The 21,163-nt window shown below is 41.4% G+C and overlaps 1 protein-coding gene across 4 annotated transcripts in view; it reads right to left on the reverse strand.

Moving 5' to 3' along the window:
- The window catches only part of Kank (KN motif and ankyrin repeat domain-containing protein 2 kank), a 63,030-nt gene that overhangs the window by 10,298 nt on the left and 31,569 nt on the right, over positions 1 to 21,163 (reverse strand). For 3 of the 4 annotated variants that reach the window (XM_017904274.1, XM_017904276.1, XM_017904275.1), the window contains exons 2-4: positions 18,163 to 18,267; positions 16,196 to 16,395; positions 15,662 to 15,890 (exon numbers count right to left, since the gene is read on the reverse strand). In XM_017904274.1, the coding sequence (XP_017759763.1) occupies positions 15,662 to 15,890; positions 16,196 to 16,395; positions 18,163 to 18,208 (475 nt within the window). In that variant the 5' untranslated portion in view covers positions 18,209 to 18,267. Of the gene's footprint in view, positions 1 to 6,280; positions 7,201 to 15,661; positions 15,891 to 16,195; positions 16,396 to 18,162; positions 18,268 to 21,163 lie in introns of those variants that run through there. The other variant, XM_017904277.1, reaches the window with a different exon arrangement.

Raw genomic sequence — 21,163 nt, forward strand, 5'->3', positions numbered from 1 at the left:
TTTTCCAATAGAACCGCGTATTTCTCTGATAAACCGTTATTTTCATCATTTTCATCGCTGAGGTATTAGAACGAAACGTTGAATGCAAGATTATCGATGATGAGAGATAGTACAGGGTGTCCCAAAACCTAGGCGAGATTTGAATTTTGCCCCATTTGCGTGGTAAAGTGCTGCCAACGAAAAAGAAAGACAGCGTGACAGCTGACAGCTCAGAGTTGTTAAAAATGGAGCTATAGCGAAGAACAACGCGTCTTCATCGTGGAGAAATATTTACAATTCTTAATTAAAAACCTGTGTTTTCTATCAAAATTACTTGCGTGAATTTTGGAGCACCCAATAGTTTGGATATCGATGAATGTCAATCGAAAAAGACAAAGAGCCATCGATGTCGATGATTCAAGGTCGTTTGAATATCGGCAAAGATTGACATGCGATCATCGAGATTGTCACTCGCGTTTAGGGTCACTCGAAGGTCGTAATTCGTCATCGAGGTCGCATCATTGACAGTTGTAGTCGCTCGAAGATTACTCGAGATCATCGCGGTCAGCCGAAGATCATCTGATTGTGTCATTTAGGGTTATTTGGGGTATTCAGTTTCAATATATCCGAAGGTTGGTTAGTATCATAAGTCGAGATTGACCGATGTTACAACAAAGTCCAATTATTCACACATAATTACTCTTATTTATATACTCTATTCGAAGAAGTGTATTCGATAGAACTCTTACTTGAAAAAAACACGAAATATGTTAAATTTTTGCATATTAATCTTGCTTATTACAAAATTTCAGAAAATATTTCAAGCATCATAGTCATGAACCATATTTCAAATATTTATACATACGAAATAACTATGATTACTTATATTTCCCAGTTGAAAAAGTGTATTCGATGAAACTCGGTTAAAAAAAAGAAAATTCTCGAAATTGTAGCAAACATATTTCAATTAACATACTCATTGCACAGTCGAGGTCGAAACAAAATTCAAATATTTATGCACACCAAATAAACAACCGAGGGAATGTATTTTGTCGAAATTTTAGTAAATTGGAACGTTTCAAAGAACACAGTGCTCGAACGACTAACATCCTTATTATTTACACACCCCGCTTGAAAAAGAGTATTCCATGAAATTTATCCGAAAAAGGAATCCGCGAAATTTCAGCAAACCGAGAGATTCGTATTTCAATTAACCCCTTTGCACCGTAATTTAATTACGAGAAACTATGCAATGTAAAATTATTAAATTTCAATTACTCACGATATACCTATTTCGTTCATGATGAAATTCTACAAATCATTAGGACTCGTGCAAATTTCGGGCGTAAAATACGTTGAATGCAATTTAACCCAACGCGGGTGTGATTCATCTTTATGGGGTTCGGTGTGAAAAACACCTCGAGTTGGACTAGTTATTGCAGTATAAGGGGTTAACGTAATCGTCGAACAACCGACGTCGAAACAAAATCCAATCCTGTAGGCACTTGAAAAATGAATAATACATTCGATGGAATGCTGATAAAAAAATAACAAATATAAAATAAAAAATAAAAAATAAAAAAATACGTTAAACTTCGATCAGATGCATTTCAATGGTCGTTCGGGTGTGGTGAAAAGGAAATTGAGCGAAATTAATCGGGATTTCGCGAATTTTCGCGAATTCCTGGCATGCAAAGCTAGGAGTAACGAGAAGTAGACTTCCTCTCAACCCCTGGTGCACAACAATACGTTTGGTCCAACCGCATGATCACCGCACGTTACGCAAGGTTCGTTGCTGCGTTCACCTGCCCTGTCGTTCAATTTTTTCGTTTTAATTGATTGTTGCGTAAGAGGCCGAGACTACACGGCCGTTTTACACGCCGTGTGTCTCGTGTTTTCTCCGAAGTCAGAATAGAAATTATTTTAATGCAATCCGGGGATATATTAGTATCAATTCGCGTTGAAGGCAACGATAGAGGACAGATAGCAGGTGTGACACTTGTCTGAGGTTTCTGGTGTCAGTGTCATAGTGAGTGATAAAAGGAAAGAGACTGTGATGTTGCATTGTAAGATAGAGTTGGTATAGAAAAATTGAAAATGTTATGGAAAGAGCTAGTATTTGTGAGCAGGAAAATGGTGGTCGTTTGAGGGATATTTTTCACGTATAATATTGGAAAAATCTGTTAATATTGTATGCAAATAAAATGATAAAAAATTAAAGAAATTTGTGATTGTAAAATTGCATTTACATGTATTTTTGTTTTATATCATTCGGTCTCTCAGTGGCAACGTGTATACTGATATTCAAATAGCTAGTACGTGTCATATTAATCACTTGCGTTGGAAAGACGTGCCATGCACGTCGTAATACTTTCGTCGCAGAATCGTCAACAACGTGGTACACACGTCGTAATACTTTCGTCGCAGAATCGCCAACAACGTGGTACACACGTCGTAATACTTTCGTCGCAGAATCGCCAACAACGTGGTACACACGTCGTAATACTTTCGTCGCAGAATCGCCAACAACGTGGTACACACGTCGTAATACTTTCGTCGCAGAATCGTCAACAACGTGGTACACACGTCGTCAGGCAATTGTCACGAAAACATTGGACTGTTCTGACACACGCGTCTGTGAATTTCTTGCCAGTGCAAGTGGTTAAGACCCTTCTACTTACTTATTTCATATCGTTATCTCGCTGTATAGGTGAGTACTCGCGGTGCTAATCTTACTGTCAATAAATATATTTCTATTGTAAAGAAATCTCAGCAAACTGACTACACGTTAGTGATACACCAACGAAAGTGTGGTCACGGCTTAAGGGACCTTGTGGCCTCGTGGAAACGGGACAATAAAGAACCTAGCCAGACGACGCGGCATTTCGAACGCGTTTGACGATATCGTGACACACGTGTCGCGGGCTCGGCCTAATGCCAAAGGGTTGGCTGCACGCGAGCAACGTTCGTCCACCGTGTGCCACTTTTTTGCCTCGTTACAGTCGGCGGCAGGTATGTAACGAAGTCATGAAATCGGCCAGCCATCGGAGCGTGCATATTTTATTTAGCCACGACCGTCCGATAGAGAAACGGGATCGAAAATTCGATTATCGGTGGAACTATCCATCTGTGATACCCCAGATGGGGTAAGAACGATGGAAATGCAGTAATTTTAATTGAAATCATGCAATGAAAAATAAAAATATACGATTAACCCATTTCCATCATTGAGTAGACACTAGAGTTACCACGACCGGTCAAATTGACCAATGGACGAAGACAGGAAAGAAGAAGAATAATCTTAAGAAAGATCGAAAAAGAGGAAATGTTATACAAGTGACCAAATCGATGCGAATGAAAATGACGAATGCGAGATTTTAAGTCAAGAGTTTAAAAATAGTCATTCGAGCAGAGGTAGGTTTAGTGTTAATTAAGAATGTGTCATTAGCAATCAGATTTTTCTTAAATTTAATAGAGTGACATTCCCAGTCATATAGTGTACATTTATCAAAACTTCAATACTCCTTTATCCACTTTACGATAAATCTCACTATATCGAATTATAAAAATAATCGAACCCTTTTGCGATCATGCACAATAATTTTATTAACACAAACGACTGTCAAATTTTTGTATTGTCACTATACCACCTATATTTATTGTATTTAACTACTCGTTACAGGTAAATATACTTTAAAAACCGCCAAATAGAGTCCCAAACCACACGATTTTTCGTAAACAGGTTCTCTCAAAATCTTCCACAACCACGTTTCCATTAAAATAAACATCGATATTAATCTTTGGTTTGCAAAGTGGCTAAGAATGAAAAGAAGAATATCTAAAACTGGTTATTTTGACTGGTTTGGTAACTCGGATGCTAAAACCGTGTAGAGTGCACCTAAGCCTCGATCCCATTGGTACAGAGTATTATTTCGGGAATTCTAACTACCTGTTAAACTCGCTTGGCCCCGGTACAATTGGGACGAATTTCGAAGTGGATCGTTCCTTTGCCCGAAGTTGGCAGATCGCGCGAGTCGTTCCAAGTCGTAGAAGCTCGATTTCTGTTTCCAGAGTTTAGCTATCGAGACTCTTCAGGAATCTGGGACTACCTCGTTGACCTTTTTGAGGATACGGAATTAGCGAGTATCGAGGTTCTCGCGGGTTATCGAGATAGCCGATTTGATATACAAAGGGCACGCTTTAAGGCACAAACGATCTATCATTTGCGGAGAAAATGAAAGTATCTGGAAGTGGTGTTCAGCAATCGCGTGTTTCTTTCGTTCTATGAAAGATAATGCCCTCCCATCCGTGGTACGAAGATAAAGCAACACGTAGATTCGATCGTTACAAAATCTTCGCAAATCCGGTACTCGAGTATCGTGAGAACGGCTGGGTATAAATTCAGGTGCACCACGATGCACAATGATCATTCCGCAACAGGCGGAACGACGAAACCTCGTTATCTATCGATCCCGGCAGCTCGTTATGATGATCGTTGATTTAAATCGCTCTCTAACGATCTGCTGGCAAAATCGTGCGAGTTTCCGAACCAGTCCTTATCTTCGGAGTTTCGACGAATCTTTGCGAGAACCTCGTGGTTCTATCAGATAATTGGTTTCTAATAATTAACTAAGACGCGAGTCTTGGCTAATAACGGTAGTAAATTATCGCGATTTTATTCGTCGGGAGATTGGAAAAAGCTTGGGAAGCGCGTCAGGATAATTTATGGAGTTTCAGAAAAGTTTGGAAAATATTGGCGAAAGGTGAATAGAAAATTGGCGAAGGATTGGTGCGAAATTTAGGAAGAGTTTAGGAAGAATTTATGGCAAATTTCTGATAAACTTCGGAAAAATCTATGCAATATTGGAGGAAGATTGACAGGAAATTGGCGAAGGATTGACGCAAAATTTAGAAAAAATTTAGCAAGAATTTATGGCAAATTTCTTGTAAGTTCCAGAAAGATCTATGAAATATTGGCGAAAGATTGGCACAGCAAATTGGTAAAGGTTTGACGCAAAATTTAGGAGGAATTTATGGCAAATTTCTGGCAAGTTTCGGGAAAATTTTTGAAATATTGGCGAAAGATTAATGGAAAATTGGCGAAGGACAGTCGCCAAATTTCAGAAAAATTTGTGAACGATTCCTGTAGGAAGACGGTCAGTTTAGGGAGTTAGTTGGCACTCGGGGGCATCCTTAAAAGGGCGCGACACGGTCCTCGCGCGCTGCATGACAACGCGAAGGATAAGCGAACGGTTCAGCCATGTAAATAATGGCTCGTAATCGTTACGTTGCGCTTTATATGGAAGGAACGCGCTGGTTTCTCGCGCGAGTTGCGCTATGTGGATTAGAAACAAGCGCTGCATTCCGTGGAAAAAACGAGACGACGTCGTCGTGAAAGTCAAGTTAAAAGGAACTCTCAGCTGCTCCGCAACGACGTTTCTACCCTTTTTCCATTCTTCCACGGTTTTCTTTTCTTCTCTCCACCTGAACAGATCGATCCTCGTTAATCAACGAAACCTCGAGCATCTCGCGATCCGATCTCTCCGATTTCTTCGGCGTCCCGACGAAAAGGGAGGAGAAAAGAACGGGTGCATCGGAACGATCCCTGATACCTAATCTCTTGCGTTCCGATATTATCCGACTCGCTGGTAAACACTCTAATTAAACCGTCGGATCCGTTGGGAGAAACATAGTCTTCGTTTAAATCTCATCCACTTTCCATCCACAACGATCCGACTACTCTACGTGCCTTCCTCTTCCTCCTCGCGGAGGTGAAGAAGACTCAGAGATACACGAATTTCTGGGGTCAAAGTGAGCCAACACGAGGGAACACGAGTCCCTGTTATCTCATTGATAATGAATTCCGGTTTGTTTTGGCCTTCAGATAAAGTATCTCTTAATTACTCTGTATATTACAACGAAACGCTAGTGTGTACGATGGTGAATCGTCGAATGCGCGTTGACAGCGTTGGAAAATGGCGTTCTAGGTGGCGGAACACGCGGCGCGATATGCAAACAGCGCGAGCGATAATTCGCGTAAAAACATGACCCGTGGAAAATCGCTGTGACGTAAGAATTCGTTATCGGCCTGTCTACGAGATACCGCGCAGAAAAACAGGGGCCCCGGGACTCGAGACGCTCGCGATTATCCGCAGTTGGAACTGCTCCACGTCTCTTCCACGAGCGAAATTTTTCCATCGAGCTACCACTTCGCGGGAAAAATCGCGCGAGAAAAAGGGAAAAAAGAAAGAGAAAGATCGAAAATAACGAGGAAGAATAAAAGGAAAGAAAATAGGCTCACGGTATTTCCTCTTCGCCTTCATCTTGCAGAACGGTATCCTTTTCATGATAAAGTTCTTCACCCCCATTTTGCCGGTCTGTCAGGCACGATTCACAAAGACGAAACTGGCAAAACGAAACACTCGGTCACAGTGATAAACGAAGTCCAATTTTCCGTAGCAGATTCAATTTTCCCATGCACGCGCGGTCTCACTCCCGGTGATCTCGCGGGAACTCGGAGGCATCCTTGACGATTAAGTGGATCCCGATCGGTCTCTGATCAAAGATCGGACATGGCTCGGAAGTGGTCGAAATTGTCCGTCGTAGGATGATTGGTTAGTCGGTCGTCGCATCGATCGGTCGATCGATGAACGACGCGATGAATCCGGCTGAGAGCGGCGCGATGATCCCGGTAGCCCGGAACAGGTGATCAGAGCAGTCGATTGTCGTCGATTCGTGTGTCGATCCGTGTGTCGATCGTGCGTCGATCGTGCGCGATCGCATGCCGTGTGTCCAAGGCCTCTGTGGTCGATTTTTCGAGCATTCGTGCCACGATCTGTTTTGCCGCGGCCACTGTTTGCGTTTGACTGTGACGCCGAACTCTGGGCTATAGCCAACCAGGACTCCGACTACTCACGAAGAGGTGAATGGAGAGGGGAAATGTGCCTCTTCTCCTGTTCTTTGCCCGCTGTCACGGTGTGCCAGTGTGTATACGTGCGTGTGCACGTTTCTTACTCGTCGTGGAAAAAATGCTTCACCCTCTCCGATTTTCCTAATCGACTCGTGTTGCTCGGTTTTGACGATCACTCGAGGATGATAAGTCGCGACCTTGGCATATACGAGTGATACCAATCTTATGGACAATCTTTTGGAACGAGAGCTTTCGCCTTGATCGATGCTTGGATCCAATTTCATTCCATTTTCTTCGATAATATCGTATTTTTCTTTTCTTTTTTATTTTAATTAAATTTGTTGTCTCGGTGGAGTACCAATGGCGTCGGTATTATCGCTTATCTGTTACAATAAGAGCTTTCGCTTTGATCGAACTGTTCTTTTCATCTTTCTCGATAATATTATCTATTCTTTTTAATTTTCTCTTTTGTTGACATTTCTTTTCTCGGAAGAGTAATACACTGGCGCCGGTATTATTGTCTGACTTTTGCAACCGGGGCTTTCGCTTAATTCGAATTTTTGTTTATTTTTTTGGATAATATTTTTTTCAATTTTTTATTTCGTTGAGATTTCTTACAAGATAGAGTATCGATAGGGCCTCTCGGTTTTTATTTCGTAATATCGATATTCCTTTTTAAAATTTTTCCGTTATGTTTGAATTTCTTTCTCTTCCCGCTTTTCTTGCTTTTCTTTTTACAAATACATATTTTTCGAGACTTCCTAGGTTCATTATACTTCGAAGCATAATAAACTTCGTTACCGTCACGGTAACTCGCGATATCCTCGTTTCGTAACATTTCAACGTACACCATTTCTCTCGCTGCCATAACGCTTCTGGTGGCGAAAAAATTAGTTCCAGGTCTCTCTGTCTGCCTCTCTTCGAGGTACGAAAATAACGCGAAGCTTCGAGGTCGCGGAATGATCCAGCCTAACCGTGGTGCATTAAACCGTCCGATATAAACAAACATGGCTGGATCGAGATGGTCCCGTTCGCGGATGGAACGAAACCCGATGGGATTTCTGGGTACGGTGAAAGATTCGCGTATTTTCACTCGACCACCACTCTACCATCACCGTCACTTTCACGTGTCACGCTGTGTTCCAGGTTGTCGCATCGTTGTCACCGTCGTTCCATCCTGTCCCATCGATCGTGGCCACTTTTAAATGCTCGGTTTTAGAGCTCGCCCTCTCAGGGAACGGTTGCGACAGTTGCGAGCGTACGTTTAGGTCGATGACAGGTGCGCACAGCCATATGCGACCACCTTGCTCTGACAAGGTTGCACCAAAATGGTTTAGCGTTCTCGATGAAGTCACGTCATACCTTCCAAATCGAGTTAAATAGAGTGCCTCGACGCGAGCGTCGCGAAGTCTCGCATCCAAGTCCACCCTATTTCCACCTCCTATCACGCTGTCTCGCGTTATCGTTTACCAGCAACGCTTTTTCGATATTAAACCACGGGTATTTTCGTGCGTGGAGCAGCGGCCTCGACGAAACCGTGTCACACATTCGCGGACGTGGTATTTTTGTACCGCCAAAACGCCTTTCGGCATCTCGGCCTTTATGGTTCCGCACCAGCCAGCTCGTAATTTCGAGTTTCCAGATGAAAAATTCGGTAGGGATTACGACGGTTAATTTTGGGAAAATTTGTAACGGTGTAATTTTGAATTATAACTGATTTTAAACGAAATATTGCCATTTCCCATTTCTCGTATCTGTTATTGTTTTATTTTTAAAATTCGGAGTCAGAAAATTTGTATTTCTGTTACTCCATAATTCAATTTCCTTTAATCTCGAGTATGGTATCGTGATTTGTCATTTGTCGTATTTTTCATACTCTTATTTATAAAATTGAGAATTAGAAAATTCGTATACGAATTAGTTTCGCGATTTCAAATACAGGATAATAATTCGTACTTTTATCGTGTTTATTATAATTAATGAAATTGATGACTTAAATTAAAATTAATTTTGTCATACTTCCTGCAATTCGATTTATAAAACCGTGAGCCATGAAATTCGTATACCAACTACGCGTAAATTCCAATGCTTCAATTGAGAATATGGTATCATAATTTGTACCCTTATCTTATTTGTTATAATTCGGGATGCATAAAATTCACGCAGGGACCACGTGTGATTCGATTGATTTTAATTCCGACCGCGGTATCGTAATTTATAATTCGGACAACGAAATTTTATCGCGTTTGCCGTAATTCGCTTCATAAAATCGAGAGGCATAAAATTTCCACGCGATTCACGTACAATTCGATTTACTTTCATTCCTATCATAGTATCCTAATTTGCAATTTCGTTCTGTTTATCATCGTCTAATTTACAAAGTAGAAATTTACAAAATGGTGATTCGTGCGCGAGCTATGATACCTATGCCCAATTTCATACTCCACGTAAGCCGGCAAAGAAATTTACGAGAAAAAATAGCACATTGTAACAAACGGAAGATCAGCGATCGTAAAAGATAACTTTAAAACGCGATGTTAAACAGGATGCTGGTGCTTCTTGTACAATTCGATTTCCATCTTCAACGTCGTGCACGCGTGGCTCCGATACACCCGTCACGCAAAAGCGAAATTACGAGGATCACGGAATTTTCCTCAGCTTTTTTCTACTTTCTAAGCATCCTAAGCGCGTTACTTTGTTAACGCTATAATAACACCGCCGTATCCTCCAGATTTTCATCGAATTCCAATCTGCACCACGATACCTAACGGCACTCTCGAGCATGGCTTCGAATCCGATCAGGCGGATTAAAGTATTTTCGAAACGAGTTTTCAGCGACCAACGTCGCTGAGAGAGCTGCTCCCGTGACGAATCACGTTATTTCGCGAGTTTCACGAGCGTACTGGAACTTCTAATGAAGCGTGTTAGTCCAATTTGACGCACTTTCGCGCGTTCACGCAAAGTTTGGGGGCTTTGAGAATCCTGTTACCGACGCGAAGAGAAAGTCCTGTTCCATCGGTGTAACGTGCTCGTTATTTTTCTCCGCGAAATTATCATCGTTCCGTATAGGAGAATTTATAACCGAAAATTTATAGCCGTGGAGTAATTCCAAAAATTTTGTGATCGAAATTCGGAGATGCGTCTCGAGGATTCGGGGCGAAGCCTAGATTCGCATGGGGTAGGTAACCGGATTCGGTGGATCGAACGTGGCGTTCGTTAAGAAAAAGGTAGAAAATGGTAAGGAATAATTCGATTTTCATAGCGACAGGAGTCGATAGAAGCCAATCTCGATATTCAATTGCAGAAAGTTAGTTTCACGCTGGTCGATGAAACGCTGTGAAAGAAATCTCACCGGTGGTACTACCTTTAATCCTTTCCATATTTATATCGAGTGTACTCGCAGCGAATAAGTGGTTCTCTTTTGTTCTGCGACCAGCATAATTCGCATTTACTGTTTCAAATTTAAGTAGAACGAGAGATATGTTAGTTTCAGAATAATTTAGGATTATCTGACGAATCTAAATGTATTTTTAATTTGATAATTCTGTGAAATTCTTTAAATACCATCGACGAATTTTTGAAGGATAGAGATGTCAATTTTTCGGGAAGGTACCTAGGGAGAATTTGTCATTTTGGTATAATTTGTTCTTGTTTCACATTAAATGCTCTATTTTTGCTAAATAGATATAGTAGATTGTAAATAATCATAGAGATAAATGGAGACTTCCGAAATTGAATAAAATTCTAAAAGAGTAAATCGAATTTACCCTCCAAAAAATAAACCAGTACTAAATAAAGGAAACTACGATCGTTAAAATCCCTAGGTACTCCGTCCTCACCAAATACACTAGTCATCGTTCAAAAATAATTAATTTCACACATACACGATTTCAAAACGAAAAGAACCTATAAAGAACTAATCAATTCTACTTTCCAAGAAATAAAGCAGTCTTAAATAAAGGAAACCTCGATCAATAAAATCCCTAGGCACTCCATTTTCACCAGATACATTAGTCATCGTTCAAAAACAACTAACTTCATAGATACACGATTTCAGAAGCAAACAAAACCCATAAAGAATTAATCGAATCTACTTTCCAATAAATAAACCAATTCTAAATAAAGGAAACCTCGATGGTTAAAATCCCTAGACACTCTATTTCACCAAATACTCTAGTCATCGTTCAAAAATAATTAATTTCATGCATACACGATTTCAAAGGCAAATAAAACCCTCAAAGAATTGATCGGAACTTCAATATCGAACGTACCCAGGTACCCCGCTTTCACCGAGTATCGTTCAAAAATAACCCCATAGAAATTCTTCCTAAACCAAATAAAAGCCAAGATTCAGAGGGACTCGATCGAATCCACCTTATCCCAGATATAGAAACGACATCGAGGTATAAAACAACAGAAAAGCAGTAATGTATCCAACGCGAGGTCACGGGATACACTGTGGGAAAAGGAGAGGAGCGAAAAAAGAAAAAAAGAGATGAGAGGACAGGTAGAATGGCGCGTTTTTCGCATTCCGATCCGCTAGCGTGCAGATCCGAGCGTTGTGACGGAAATCGGCCCGGATGAGAAACGTGGAATCGGTGGGCGAACGAGGATGGCGGGTCGCAGGACATTATGGCGACGGGGTGTAGCACAGGTGCCGTTGAAGCGACGGTGGAGGAGCGACGGTGTAACCGACGCCATGAGCACCGGAAGCAGGTGGTTCCAGCCACGCACCGACGACTACGCTGACGCGTTCCGGCGTTCGAACCCGGGCTCTGGCGAAGAAACGACCGGGACTATCTTTAAACCGCGATTTACAGCCGGCTCCGCGATGAACGACCGCGTGAACGATTCGCAATTTATTCACCACGGAAACTGTATCGAACAACCGTTTCTCGCGATTACTTAACGGTGCGACCGGACAGCGCCGCGTTTTATTCGACGTAACGCTCCGACTGCAATGGATTATCGGGTTAATATCCTCGGGGAAATGTGCACAGGCGATTGTTGCAGGTGTCTCGAATATTATTTCCTGGTGAGTTTTTTAGGATTTTTGGAATTTTTTAAGAAATTACGCTGCGATTTAATTACGGAAAATTAGACACCGAAGAAGTATTTTAGTTCAGTCAACCACTGTACATTTATTCCATCCACGATAAAATTAGGAAAAATTTTAGAAATTTTAGAAATTCTTCGAATTTTGTGCTTGTTAAAGCGTGTTAAGTATATTTATGGTCGCGTGATAAATGTAGCTTATAATCGTGAAATTAGACATGAACTCGTTACCAGAATTGTTGGAGGAATACATTTATCCCAACTACGATAAAATTAGGAACAATTTTTAGAAATTCTTCGAATTTTGTCGAAGAGTTATGGTCACGTGATAACATATCGCGACGAGTTAGTCTCGTTATTGTCATACAGAGAGTTAATACAGGAATTGTCGAAGAAGTCGAAATTACTTCTTTTAAACTTCGTATTTCCGAGATTGCAGGAAATTTTCTAATACCATAGACTCTCGCCTAAATCAAATTGGACTTACATACTGAATGGACCATCTGACGAGACTGTATCCTAATTATTTCTAATTATTTCATTAACCGAAACGAAACAGAAATTCATAAATGATAGAGTACCAAAGAAACTTTAAAACAATGACATTTGATCTTATTTAAATTAGTTATTATCTTATTACCGATATCATTAATCACCAAAAATAACAATTAACGTGGTCGATGCTTCTTTATTTTCATTGTAAATACTGTTCTAGTTAATATCAGTTATTAATTCGAATCTGGCGTTGGGAAATTAATGCTAGGCGAACTGTTGGTTTCCGTGGTGAAACTATGATAATATGGGTTACATTTCTATTTATAATGATTGAATTGTGGATTCTATTTATAATATACGTGGGAGTATAATATAATGTTGGAGGCGTAAGAGGTCGTGGACAAGAGAAGAGCGCGGGAAGATGGCCAGTTGTTCATTGTCCGCCATATGCAGCTTACGTTCTAATCGTTTCTGTCTTTATATTATTAAAATACGTTAGTATTAATCGATGAGTATTAATCTCGTTCTGCTGCACCTTTTCCCACGCGTATGAAATAGTAAATCCTATTTAGAATATCAATATTCGATGCGAATATATTTACCCGTAAGTATGTACTTATCTATCAAAGAAGCCTGTGTTCAGTCTTATCCAACTACTCTTCGCACCAATTTTTATTCAGGTTTCATAATAACGACGAATTTTATTTACAATATATAATTTTCATTCAGTTTCAGCATTGGGAAAATTCTCGCTTATCGTTCCTCCAATCTGCGCTCTTCTTTAAGCAATCTGGTATTTCAATTTCATTCACCTGCTTTTCGTTTTATTTATACTCATTGTTGATTTTATAATAATATATAAATTCAACAGAAATTTCTTTCAGTTTCAACGCTAGGAAAAGTACTCATAGAAAGCGAGAATTTGTTTATCCTTCAAGGTGTTCTCTCCTTTAAGGAACCCAGTGCTCCAATTCCATTGAACTACTTTTCACACCGACTTTTATTCGCTTGGTTCCCACTGTTCAATTTTATAATAGTATATCAATTCTACGGAAACTTCTTTCAATTTGGACGCCGGAAAATGCTCGTGGAAAGCGAGCATTTGCGTATCCTTCAAGGTGTTCTCTCCTTTAAGGAACCCGGTGCTCCAATTCCATTGAACTACTTTTCACATCGACCTCTATTCGCTTAGTTCTCACTGTTAAATTTTATAATAATATACAAATTGTACAGAAATTTCTTTCAATTTGCACACCAGGGAAATACTCATAGAAATCAAGAAACAATTTGTTCTTCAAGGTGTTCTCTGCTTTAAGGAATCCGCTTTTCTCCAGCTTTATCGAACTACTCGTCACACCTGAGTTTGCTTAATTCCCACTGCTAAGTTTCGTACTTTTCACCGAAGGAGCGGAATTTATCGGAGAGCGAAATCAAAGAGAGGAAACAGTGTCGTTTTCCCCAGGAGGACGCGAGTCTCTGCTCGCAGGGCTTCCATTGTCTGACGAACGATAAGACAGGAAACGGGAGCAAGTGCGGACCCGCTTGCGAAACGTGAGAATCCTGATGCAAACGAACGCCATGGCGTGTCTCCGGATAGGGTTTGCGGTCTCGTGAGAAACGAAACGATCGTTGCTTTTCGTCAACCGAGCCGTCAACCGAGTCATCGGCAAAAAACCGGCTGCTTTGTTTCAGCGAAAGTGAAAACCGTGCGAAGTTGATCGGCGTGGACGAGGAGAAGTTATCCTTGATGGCGGTCTTTTGTGCCTAATGAGTTTCAACGTACAAGGTGTACTCGATGGAAAGGACGCGTCCTGTCGATTGTGGGTCATAGACGTCATTGGGAGTCTCTGGTAACTTGGACTGCTTTGTTTATACCGTGTTTGGTATATTCAATAAGGTACAATAAAATATAATACATTAATTTAACTTTTCCCATCATCGACTAAATTTTTGCAAGGATTTTGTGATTTGAAGAATTTTTATCGGCCACGAGGTTAATTTTCGAGCCTTCAGGAAGTATAATAGCGGAGAAAATTTTGAATGATCAGAAATACAGGGGATTTTTCCTTCGAGTCACCCTGTATGGAGAAAAAGTAGTTCAAATCGGATGCATTAACAGGTGAGCCGTTCGCTGAGGGGAATAGAATTGGTGGTGGGAATTATTCGATTTTCGATCGTGACGCTCGCACCGTGAAGTCGATCTTAATTGAGAGAGCAGAGAATTTTATCCGTTCGATGGTCGGTTACCTGTTCCGACGGGTCCGTTAAACGGATAATAAAATAGACCATCTGTTCTGACGTTGGAAACCGACGCCGGATAGCCGGAAACTATGGGTTGGAACGCAGGCTGAAATACACGGTGAAATACTCGACTCGCCGGGGCTCGCGTTGGAATACGCGACTCGCATACGTACGCAATCGCCAAAGAGAAATTTTCATATTCCTCGCATGCATTCCCGAGCCGACAGTAATTACACGATGCGTTGTTGCGTTATGGTTTCGACCACTTGTTCGATCGCGGATGTGCATTTCGTTTTTCGCTGAAAACGCCAGTGTAAGCCGGCCTCAAGATTCATTTTCTTCCTGCGCGATTCACTTCTGCCTTTTGTTGCTTCTTTCCTTTCTTCACGCTTCTCGTTAACAGCGTATGAATTTCGCGCCGGGAAACCTGCGCCCGATTACGGAGAGGAACTCATTAGCGAGACCCGTGCATTTGTTCCACCGGTGTACGAGGCGTTTCAGTGAAACACCGGCTCAAAAGTGAAGGAAGCATTTCTCTTTACGGTATTATTGTGTAGCAGGTCATTGGGCCATAGAGAATCCAAAGATGGCCGAGCGGATTTAGCGCGAGGAAATCAAATGTGCGTGAAATTATCGGATCTTCCTCTCTCCCTCTCCTTCCCCCTTCCCTTCCTTTTTCTTCTTTTTCCTTCCTTCGTCGATTGATCCTCGATCGATCGCATCGCAAACTTCCTCTTCGCGAAGAAGCAGTCGAAGGACGATCTATCACGACATGGAGGACCCCGTCTTAAAGGAAATTTCAATAAGTCGCAGTGGTGTGTCACGACTAAGTCAATCGTGAGGGAAGAAGCACCTGAAGTTACACCTGAACTTACACCTGAACTAGAGTGGAACGAAATATAATCAAGGGTCAGGATGACCGGCGAGGGTAAGGACAAAGCGATGGAAGGATGATAAAAGCGAAGAGTAAACATGTCTGACCGTTTTCCGTGCGTTCCTGCTTGGCGGAAGTCTTGGTGGACCTGGAGGATCGCTTGAGGGTCGCCTCGAAGTCGCCGACGACGTCGCTGAGGTCGAGGACCGGCGACTGTTGCGCGTACCCTTGCCTGTCGTGGCCCGACCTCGGCAGAGTCGTCACACCGTTCGTGGTGGCTGGTTCCTGCGGTATTTTCGGCAATTCGGCCTCTATTCCGACCAGGGCTGGACTCACCTAAGATTAAAAATACCAAGGAATTTACGAGACGACCTTCGTCGATGGCTGTCGATCTTGGACGCTGTTTATTATGCTTGTCTCTCATTTCTTCCCCTCGAGGTGAACACCGTCGGGTGCCCGACGCGACTCGAATTCCCGAAGATATTTAAAACGAAAGGGAGAAAAAGAATTTCAATTATCGCGGCGCGGTGATCGATTTTATCGCGGGACGCAGCAATGATCGACGTTCGAAATGGAGCGGGCTAGATCCAATTCGGATCTCGGCCAGGGCGGTTTAATTATGGAATGAAGCGATCAATTACCAGACCCAGCAGAACCTCCATCGACTGGCATTGCCTCCGACGTTCCCTTTTCTTGCGTCTCTCGATGCTCGACCTGTCGCCGGCACTTCCTGCCGCAACTGCCTCGCAGTATCGCACAAAGTCCAGGTCGATGTGGTAGCCGTAAGGGCAGCAGAGGCACTTCGAGCCTGTCGATCCGGAAACGTAGGCCTGCGTCCCCACTATAGTGTCCAACAAACAAGGAAAACATCATTATCTCAGCTCTTGTCCATATCTACGCTGTTTTGTAAAAGTCGTTATCGAACGCAGTACAGTGCAGTAGAATTCCAATTATCCGACACCCGATTACCCGGTATTCAATTACCACTTCGGTACCCAGTACGTCGAATAATCGCGATCCCACCGTCAAATTGCAATTATGTCGCAATCTTAGCTGGTGCACCTAGTCGCGCGTAATACAACGTAACTTAGTTTCTAAAAATAATGATCCAACAGTCTCCTTGTTACTTATTCACCGCGAGACAATGGCTAAATCATGGAATCCAGATACAATCCGAGAAGCGACTACCTCTTATTCTGCGCGAGCAAACAGAGCATCAAGTCATAACTCGGCTCCGCGAATGATTCTAATTAAACCCATAAGCCGGCACCCCAATTACAGCCAGAGGAGTATACGATCTTTATCGAAGCGTCTGGGAAGAAGGATGCACCGAACGAAAGCTTCGTCTTGTTCGATTTTAGACCAAACTCGACCTCGAGGCACTCGAAAAGGAACGATCTCACTGGCCGATCGACCCGTCGGAAAGGATCTATCTTTGGAGGGTTGGATCGATCGTGGTCCATCGCGAGAGGCTGATTGTTCGAGGGTAACGACCGGCGCGGGACGTAAACCGAAATATGTTGTAACCATTGGCGACCATCCAGAGGTAATAATAATCCGGCGAAGTTCGTTAGCCGGGTCCCGTTTACGTGTCATATCGGTCCGTTCATGCCGCGATGGCGCGTACGTGGCAATGACTTAATGAACTCCTGTTACGAGACCGGGGCTCGATCGTTATCCCGTTTATCATCGATCGCGATCATCCGATCGCGTTTTTCCCATTCCGTAACGATTCCCGCGATGTTCCTCCGCGTAATTACAGGACCAGGCTAACCATGAATGGGTACGGCGCCGGAAACGGTCCCACGGATGCCGTGAAATTTTAATTTAGGCTGAATCCAGCTGCTTCGTTAGCCGGATCGTTTGTTTGGAGATTTGTTTTCTCGGTTCGAGGCTCCGCGTGCGAGAGACCGTGTCCTCGATGGTTCGTTATACATGTGTATTTATTTATAACGACGAGATCGAAATAACGGGTTGCCCTCTGCGATAAGCAACAACGACAGGTTATGGTCTTGTAATTTTGGAGTTAAGATATTCGGGCTATAGACGAGATATTAACCGCGTGCGAGAGACCGTGTCCTCGACGGTTCGTTGTACATGTGTATTTATTTATAACGATGAGATCGAAATAACGGGTTGCCCTCTGCGATAAACAACGACAGGTTATGGTCTTGTAATTTTGGAGTTAAGATATTCGGGCTATAGACGAGATATTTAATTATCTGGATTACTATTTAATTGCGAGAATTTTTAATTCAATTGCTTACTATTAAAATTGGAATCTTTAGGGTTTAAATGGAATTTGCGAGTGTTCAAATGTGTTAAATGTAAGTTTAGGATAGTGAGAGTGTAATTTATATTTATGGGGTTTATAGCGTGAAAAATTGGCGACGAGTTGGACTCGTTATTGTAGTATAAGGGCTGGAAATTATAGCTATTAATTTATTACAATCGAGGTTAATATGGTTAAGATGTCGAATCGTGGGCCCTTATTGTTAAAATATCGCGTCGTTGGTGATATTCGGAATAAAATATCGTTATTAAAATATCGGAATGTCGGTAATATCCGTGACAAAATTGATTTAATGTGTGTAACAGGATGACTTACCGTTTCCGTTGAAAACGCGGGTCGAGGGTACCACGGTCAAAGCCATTTTTCCGCACCACGGATGTCACTGCGTTTCACCACTGGCCACAGGATAACATCTTCATTCTGGAAACAGAGAACACGTATGTTAATTTTCCTTACTCGTGACGCCAAATGATAGGGTTCTCATCGCGCGACAATAACACGTTTAATTACAAGAAAGGAAAATAATGATAGATAATAAGAAATAATTCATGGAATTTAAATTTGTTAATTTCGAGAAATATATTTGGGGATAATATGGACCCATATTGCTTCTATTTGACTAGAGATATCGTAGCTATTATTGTTTCCCGAACGAAGATTCTCATCGGATGATAATAATACGTTTAGTAACAAGAGAAAATAATAACGGATAATGAAAAATAATTAATCCAGTGAGAATTTGTGAATTTGAAGAAAAATATTTGAGATAAGCACGGTTATCGTGTCTAACTAGATATATGGCATAATGTAACTACTATTGTTTCCCGAACGAAGATTCTCATCGTACGATAATAACACGTTTAATAACAGCAAGAGAAAATAATAACGGATAATAAAATGTAATTAATTCAGTGAAAATATGTTAATTTTAAGAAAAATATTTGAGAAAAGCTCGATTATAGTATCCATCTAACTAGACATATGGTATAATCTAGCTACTATTGTTTCTCGAATGAAGTTTCTTGTCGCAAGATAACACGTTTAATAAGAACAAGAGAAAATAATTAATCAGGTGAAAATTCGTTAATTTTGAGAAAAATATTCAAGACAAGCACGATTATTGTATCTACCTAACTAGACATATGGTTTAATGCAATTACTATTGTTTCTCGAATGAAGATTTCCATTTGCAAGATATTTATATATAATTTAATAACAAGAATAATTAATAAAAAATAATAAATCCCATGGAAACTTGAAAATTCGGAGAATATGGTAAGACATGGACGCTTATTGCGTCCATCTGACTAGAGATATTCCACGGTGCAGCCACTATTATTCCTCGAAGGAAGGTTCTCGGTACGCGTAATTTCATTACTCGTTCGCTGTACATTCTCCATTATCTACCGTCAGAATCGCGTCAAACGTTAAAATTCTCCCCTCGGGACCTTCGACCTCCTTCTTGTCGATTCCACCAGCGAAATCTCTCGGGGTTCGTTTCTAATAAAGCGTCACGGAATTCCAGGCAGCGTGCACGAGGAATCAATTAGTTTCGAGGAATTCCAGCTTGCCTGCTATAATTGACGATGCCGAGGAATAGAGGAAAAACAAAATGGACGAAACGAAGATGCTTAAAGGGATGGAAGCTCGGAAACTTTGGATCGAAAGCTCGAGGTGTCCTAGACTCGCAGTGTGCGCGTGGTCGAAGCTTAAAGCACGATTTCCACGGTGTTTCATCCCGTGGCTAATTCCGTATCCCGGATTTCTGGTCTGACGGCAACACGTCCTCTTGGCTCCATGTCGGCTCCGCGAACTTTAATTGTTCCACGCTGAGCTATCGTCCAGCTCGCGAGGATATTTTTACTATCGTTTCCGGTGAGGATTCTTGGCGGATGATTGGCCCTCTCGGGACTCCGGGAACTTATCCCGTGACTGTAGCACGCGATGACTTTATAGGGTATATTTAGACGGAGATAAGCGTGATTTATGGCATGTATGCAGATGAAACAATTGATTTTGTTTGATGGGGGTAGTACACGACTTCGTGAAATTAAACCCGAGTACAGTGGCCATGAATCGAACTTGTAACTCTTACGTGGAGATGAACTATAAGCTAGATTGTTTTTAACCAGTTTAACCCTTTGCGTTCGACGCTTTTTTGATTTCAGAAAAATAGTAGTTCGAAGATTTTCTGCCATAAAGTCGACGATATTTTGAAATCGGTAAATAAGAAATCGTATGCAAATTAAGACGTAGAATTATTTTACTTATAAATATTCCACGCATCGTTGCATAATTGTAAATTTGATATATTAATTAACATCCATCTTTAGAATTTGTTTAAACGACGACTGAGAGGAGCCTCTCGAGTGCAAAGAGCTAAATGTGAGAATAATTTATATAAATTCATTTTATATAATTCTTTTGCGAATAAATTAAAATTCGAGGGATTCCTCGATCCACTGTTCTTCATAATTAAATTCTAGTGTAAGGAATTAGAAAAGTATTACGCAGGATGAATGTTGGACAAGTGTCTATCTGATTTTTTAATTTAATTTATAAATATTGAATATGATAAAAGATATTTAGAACAGATTCCGTGGGTTTGTATTATTTTCAAGTTCTGCTTTTCATGTATCTACTGCAGCATTCCGAGATCTAGTACATTCGTATTAAGGTTTGCTTAACATAGTTTCGGTATAGTTAGATAATCCAAGAATTCGATAATCCAGTTTCGACCAAAAATTTCGATTAACACGGAACACGTTAATGCGATTATTACTATTCGAAAATTTCGCTTAACATGGAACGTGTTCGACCGATTTTTATTAATCGAAAATTTTGCTCAACATGGAATATATTCGTTGGATTTTTATTAATCGAAAATTCCGCTTAACACGGAATGCACTCGTCCAAAATATATTCGTTAGATTTTTATTAATCGAAAATTCCGCTTAACACGGAACGCACTCGTCCAATTTCCATCGATCGAAAATTCCGCTTGACAATTACCCGTGTTACAGAGGGTTGGCTGCAGTTCATGACTGAAAATTACTGCGGTGTAGCCAGAGGGTTGTTTCGAAATTCTCCAGACCCTTTTTAATCCTTGGCCTGGAAACTTGGCGCCGCGGTACGTGATACATTTACCAAGGAATTCTCAGAAGCAATTAGGATTCACGCCGCGATCACCTGGCGGTCGTAGGACCGGCTGGGATAAGGCACCTTACGAACACGTAACAACGCATTTCCTCTTTCCTTCGACCGTTCAAGCCGCGGCAGTTCGTTAATTTTTAATGAGACACCGCGTCTGCTTTAT

Source organism: Eufriesea mexicana, unplaced genomic scaffold (genome assembly GCF_001483705.2).
Source record: "Eufriesea mexicana isolate 0111107269 unplaced genomic scaffold, ASM148370v2 scaffold2792, whole genome shotgun sequence".
Classification (NCBI taxonomy): Eukaryota; Metazoa; Arthropoda; class Insecta; order Hymenoptera; family Apidae; genus Eufriesea; species Eufriesea mexicana.